General features: G+C 47.6%; 2 protein-coding genes across 2 annotated transcripts; both read right to left on the bottom strand.

Moving 5' to 3' along the window:
* Positions 1 to 395: 395 nt before the first annotated feature.
* PCYB_114050 (hypothetical protein) lies at positions 396 to 2,465 on the bottom strand (the record flags this gene model as incomplete). Its single annotated transcript, XM_004223284.1, has 2 exons — positions 396 to 1,942; positions 2,075 to 2,465. The coding sequence occupies 2 exons, from the start codon at positions 2,463 to 2,465 to the stop codon at positions 396 to 398; spliced, it is 1,938 nt and encodes a 645-aa protein (XP_004223332.1).
* A 1,060-nt stretch (positions 2,466 to 3,525) lies between these two features.
* Positions 3,526 to 4,710, bottom strand: PCYB_114040 (hypothetical protein; the record flags this gene model as incomplete). The annotated part of the gene is made up of 1 exon (XM_004223283.1): positions 3,526 to 4,710. A coding segment is annotated over exon 1 (1,140 nt), but the record flags the coding sequence as incomplete, so codon positions are not given.
* Positions 4,711 to 5,943: the final 1,233 nt, after the last annotated feature.

The following is a 5,943-nucleotide window of genomic DNA, read 5'->3' as shown; positions in this document are numbered from 1 at the left end:
CCGTGTAATCAACCAGGTGACCAATCTGGGGGACAAACGAATGAGTTTCAAATTTGGGGCACCCTTCTGTCAGTCAATCAGGACGATCAGAAGGGGGGTTCACGTGGTAAGGAGGTGGTAAGGAAATGGTAAGGAGGTGGTGAAGTAGTGGTAAGGGAGTGGTAAGGAAGTGGTTAGAAAATTGCTTGGACGTGACTTCGATGCGGTTAGACGTGGTTTGGAGGAGACTTCGATGTGGCTGGGAAGTGGTCTGTAAGCTGCCCGTACGCGGCCCGTACGCCGCCCACACGCCGCCCACACGCCGCCCACACGCCGCCCACACGCCGCCCACACGCCGCCCACACGCCGCCCACACGCCGCCCACACGCTGCCCACTAACGGCAAAGTGGCGCCATTCACGCCTTGCGGCGCGTTCCCCCGTGAATGCTCTTGAGGATGTCCTCCTTCGCAGCGTAACTCGTTTCCTCCGCCCGGATGACCCGCACGAGGCTTCGTAGCGTTATTATCAGGTAGGGGAAATTATCAATCGTTTCGAACACAGTGACGTCTTTTAGAATTAACGTGGAACCAATATTTATGTGTTTTTTGTATTCCTTCTCGACCTCCTTATGTATAGATGCTGGCATTTGACCAGAAGGATCCATGGCTACTATGAAGTACCCGTGACTCCTGCATCTGATGCTCTTAACTATCACCATCATTTTTTCGATTCTGTAGTTTGCGAATCTTTTGTTTCTCAAAATGTTGTGGATGTTGTGCGTGTACAGGAAGGAGGATGTGTGGCTAGCCGTTTCGCTTGCCGTGTTCCGCAGTGTGTTGCTCAGTGAGGCGCTACTTTGACCGCTTCCCGCTGTGCCTGCTTCGTGCGAGTCTGGGTTAGGTGCGCACGCCATGTGGCCCTGGCTCTGATATTGGGTCTGATACTGGGTCTGATACTGGGTCTGATATTGGGTCTGATACTGGGTCTGATCCTGACTCTTACCCCGGTGCTCGCTCTGATCCTGGCCCGGCTGCTCCTCCCCCCTGTCTGTTACATACCTATGCGCGTTTATACTCAAATGGAAGGGATCCAACGGAAGGTTCAAAATTTTCAGCGCCTTCACCCAAGAGTTGTATTTTATAAATGAGAAGCAAAAAATTAACTCTTTCCTTTTTTCGATTTTGTTTTTTTGAGCAAGAGGGTCTGCTTCTATGCTTCTGTCCAATGGCTGCGAGGTGTATCTTATCGAGTTCAACTTAGGAGCACCACTTAACAAAGAAATCGATGCGGTAGAATTTGTTCCCATCGCTGGTACGGTGCTGGAGTTTCTACTATTACACCATTTCGCCTTGTTCGCAATTTGGGTTCCTTTCATTGTGTCCTTACTGCTCATCCGAGGTGGTAACTCCTTTCCATCCTCATTGGTGACAAACCGCACCACACGATTGGAGTTTCTTCCATTAGACCCCTTGACTTCCTTCTCTCCATGCATGGATGCACTCGCAAGGTTGGTTCCTTCTACCCTTGTGTTACGCTTTTTTAGTATTCCTTCTTCATTTTTCTTTGCAGCTCTATTGGTCACTGCCACTTTTTCTTCTACCGCATCCCCGTTTCGCGCTTCTCCTGTTTTGAACAATTCTGTGTACAGGTTGGTTTCTGGGGGCCTCTTCTTTCTGCACACGTTGGTCGAGGGAGCGATCGGTTTGTCCTCCTCCCCTTTGCGCACGTTTGCGTTTTCCCTCAAATGGGTAGCATTCCTCTCGATAGCATTTTCCATCACACCAGGGTTCCCCTCGGTTACCTTGCTGCCCTCGCTGCCCTTGCTGCCCTTGCTACCCTTGCTACCCTTGCTGCCCTTAATGTCATGTTTCGCTTGCCCCGCGTGCGCGTGTACAATGTTAGTAGTGCCCTGGGAAGAAGCCTCCGGATTTTTCCTTTTCGCAGTTTCTTGCTTCTCAATTTCTAGGGGTGGGAAGTAATTTAAAGAGTGGCTACCGCACCTTCCATTTCGCTCACTGCATGCATCGTTGTCAACCACCTTCGCGGCGTTCGCTGCTGCGATTGTTCCATTTTTCCCACTCACAGAAGTCTTACTGTTCGAATTTTTCCTTAGCTGTTCATTTTTCCTCAGCTGTTCATTTTTCCTCAGCTGTTCATTTTTCCTGTTGAGCGCGTTTCCGTTTTGATTGGCTTCTCCACTTGGCGGTAGCGAAGTCGACGTACGCGAAGCGGTGCCTTGGATCGAGGTCTTATAGTGTGCAACAATGCCGAACTCGCCACTCGTGTTTTTAAAAAAATTATTCAAATTGCCTATGTTGCGAATGTTAAAGTTTAGGATAGACGTGGGGAAAAACTCCCCACCACTCTCATTGGTGACGCTGCTGCTCTTCTGACGCAGCTCTTGTTTCCTCCTTTTGACTTCATTTTTTCTGGCGCACTCGTCATCGCTCTCGTCTAACAAACATGACAAATTTTCATCGAGCATAATTTCAGCTAGATAAACCCATAGAATGAAATAAGCATAAAGGGAGATAAGGGGGAAATAAATGGGAAATAAAAAGGAGATAAAAACATAATAAGAATATGATAAAAAAATGTGGGCAAAGTGTGGGCGAAGTGTGAGTAAAGTGTAGGCGAACTGTGGGCAAAGAAAAAAAACAACATGAACGGGTCAGGTGGAAAAGTGCCAAATGGGGGCAAACAGCTGTAGAAAATGGCTAGTTTTTTTTTTTTCTTTTTCCTGGTGAGCTCATTTTGTAAATGAGGCAATCAAGCTAGTTCACCATGTGGAAAAAAAGTTAAAAATTGGGGGAAGGAGCGAGAAGATTCGCGGAAAATGCAGGACGCAGGGGGACGAAATGCCCAAAGATGTGGGACGAAGGAGGAGATACGCGAATAAGTGGCGGCAACAAATCATACGCAAAAACACCGCCACAGAACGGAAAAAAGGGGACTACAAAAAAAAAAAGAAAGAAGCACAAGAAGCATAAGAAGCAGGAGATGCAGAAGATGCAGAAGAAGAAGACTAACGCTGACTGCGCAAGTTGTGAGATACATTGGGGGGTACGCATATCATCATATGTGCGTATTTACTCATTTATTTTCTTACTTTTTTGCTCATTTTTTTTGCTTGCTTAAAAAGTTCCCCTTCTGCCTGGGATGTCCCCTTAAAAGGTTGCACACACACACACGCACATACATACATACTAATGTGTGTTTTTAGGTTGTTTGCCCTTGTATGTACAGAAAAATGCGCGTTTTTGTGAAAAACAAAAAAAAATTAATTTCTGCTTTGTCATCAAAAGAATGCTCAAAATAGAGCAAAATTACAAGCAACCGGTTGCAAGGGCGTACAGATTTGTGAAAAGAAAAAAAGGAAAAAAAAAAAAGCACTGTTGCATAGCATGTTATATCCTAGGCTGGTACCTAGGATGTGCTACCTAGTGGGGGTCACTCCCCCACGCGCACACACGCGATGCACCATGGCGGTTACGTCAAGAACGCGGCGCAATTCACCCTGATCTTATTATATCACAACGAATGCTACCCATTCAGCCCAGCCGAGTTGTACTTTTTCTCGTAAACGCGCCTGAGGAAGTGCACAAATTTTTCAATGTCAACGACACAATCGATGGAACTTGCCTTGATTTCTGTTGCCTGGGTTATATGCTTTTCCAGCTTTTTCAGGATTTCTTTCTTTCTCTTTAAATTATCCTTGTTCGCGTTAATAGCCTCATTCGTCGCGTTGACAGAAAAGTCTGGGAAAAAAAATTTGTAAAAAATGGAAGTTTCGGGCGTTTTCACGGAGGCTGGTTTTTCTTTGGCGTTCTTTTTGTCGATCTTGGTGGCTATGCAGGCTATAGGTATTTCTCCCTTCAGAATTTGGTCCCCCTTTTTGGCGTGTCCCTTTTCGATGTCCGAGTCGTCATCGGAGGCGAAGGGGTCTTCATCAAGTTGTCTCTCGCGGTGAGAAGCACAGCCATCGGGGTAGCGACTGGCACACCGTCTGGCATGCCGACTGGTATAACTATCCGCGTTGTACTTCGCGTTGTACTTCGCGTTGCAGTTCGCGCTGCGCTCCGCGTAAGTGCCGTTTTTTCTCTGCTTGTGCAAGTCGCGCATGCCCATGTACCCCCCAGGGTCACAACAATCCTTCGGTGTCCCCCTTCCCGAGTGGCCATCCTCCTCCCCCTTGTTGTCCTCCTTCGTTCCGATACCCTTAAACAGGTTCCAAAACTTATTTCGACCTCTTTCAGCGGAGCAAAACACGTCCGATGGAGGCTTCGTGTTCTCATACACTTCGTATACCCATTTTGCTAAATTGTGATATGACCTATTATTTGAGGAGTCATAAACAAGTAAAATTCCATCATGCTTTTGGTAAAAAATATTTCGAATACAGGAGTAGGTTTGGATACCTCCTATTTCGAGGAACTCCACGAGAAGTGCCTTCTCTTCCTCTCCACGAACAGCCAGCATGTCATTCAAGTGTCCCCCACTTTGCCTTATGTTCAGGGGGATGCTTTTCTCAAATTTGTTGTTGTTATATGCCTTATCCATATACCACAGAAATGTAAAAATTTCAAAGCCGTACGTATATTTGTGTCTTTCTTGGCAAAAAAAATTATGACTACTCATTTTACACTCAATAAATTCGAGGAAATTTTTTTTAGCTTGAAAGAACATGGACTCCACCAAGGCCTGGACTCTCTTCGTTTTACAATTATTTTCTGCTAAATCTTTGGCACTTACAAATTTTTTCTTCGTCTCTTCCTCCTCTAGGTGCATATAATAGTCGAAGAAATTAATTGGGTATATTTCGGAGAACCTCTCCGTTATCAGCTTGAGGAAGGAGCTCTTCCCCACGCCCACGTCTCCCAGCACGAGTATTCTTAGGCTCTCCATCGGGGGGGGCAACCAACACGGGGGAGCAGCCAACACGGGGGAGCAGCCAACACGGGGAACGCAGCCAAACTGGGTGAACGCAGCCAACACGGGGAACGCAGCCAAATATGGGGAAGGCAGCCAACACGGGGAACGCAGCCAAATATGGGGAAGGCAGCCAAATGGAGGTTACCCCGTTGGTGCCTCCCTGGGGTCACTTCCCCAAGTGGTGTGCACCCCCAACGAGCGCGAAGATAAAAAAAAAAAAAATAGGCCACAACCATAGAGAGACTCCTCATTCGATGCGTACGTGGAGCCTCTGCGGGGGAAAGCCTCCCCGCGCGACTTTCATTTTAAGCTCCTAAGGGTAGAAGTACATTCATGTATGTGTGTGTGCGTGCGTGTGTAACGAGGAACCCCTCTTTTTACCACTGATCACTCAGCACGTGGGAACCTATTCCCTCGGTGCCGTGTCCTCCTTGCTGTGCACACTGCCCCCGTTTTATTTGCCCCTCCTGTGTGTGAAATTTCTCCTTCCTGTTTTGTTTCCGCTTCTGGGACGGCCTTTTTTTTTTTTTTTTTTTTTTACCCCTTCTACGTCTTCGCCTTAAGCTGAATTTCCCTTCGAGGGGTTCTTCCCATTTCAGTTATAGTGCCTGATTGGCTATTGCCGTGGTGTGGTCCTCCCCGTGCGTGGAAACACGCCAAGTAGCTGCCTCCCCTGGGTCCCGCGACGCTCGTGTAGAATGTCGAGCCGCAGTTTTGGAAAAACCGCTTAAGAAGTATTCTACACAGTCGAACAGACACTTGCGTGCATGTCGCTACTTTTTCCCTTTCCGCTTTGCAGGCTCGTCGCTTCCATGCACAGCTCCCCTCCCATCATCCTTTGGCCGCTTGTTATCAGTTCCTCTGCAGCTCGCCGCCCATTCTCTCCCCCGCGCTGGCACTGGGCATGTGTGGGGTTCCCTTCTCAGCGCCGAAAATTAGATGAGCGAATTGAAAAGGACATTTTACGGAAGAGTAACTAAGTGTAGAAAGGGTAATCGACGTTTTTCTCGCCCCTCTCTATCTATCTATCT

The sequence above is a fragment of the Plasmodium cynomolgi genome, chromosome 11, assembly GCF_000321355.1.
Source record: "Plasmodium cynomolgi strain B DNA, chromosome 11, whole genome shotgun sequence".
Classification (NCBI taxonomy): domain Eukaryota; phylum Apicomplexa; class Aconoidasida; order Haemosporida; family Plasmodiidae; genus Plasmodium; species Plasmodium cynomolgi.
This window is presented reverse-complemented; position numbering and strand designations above follow the sequence as displayed.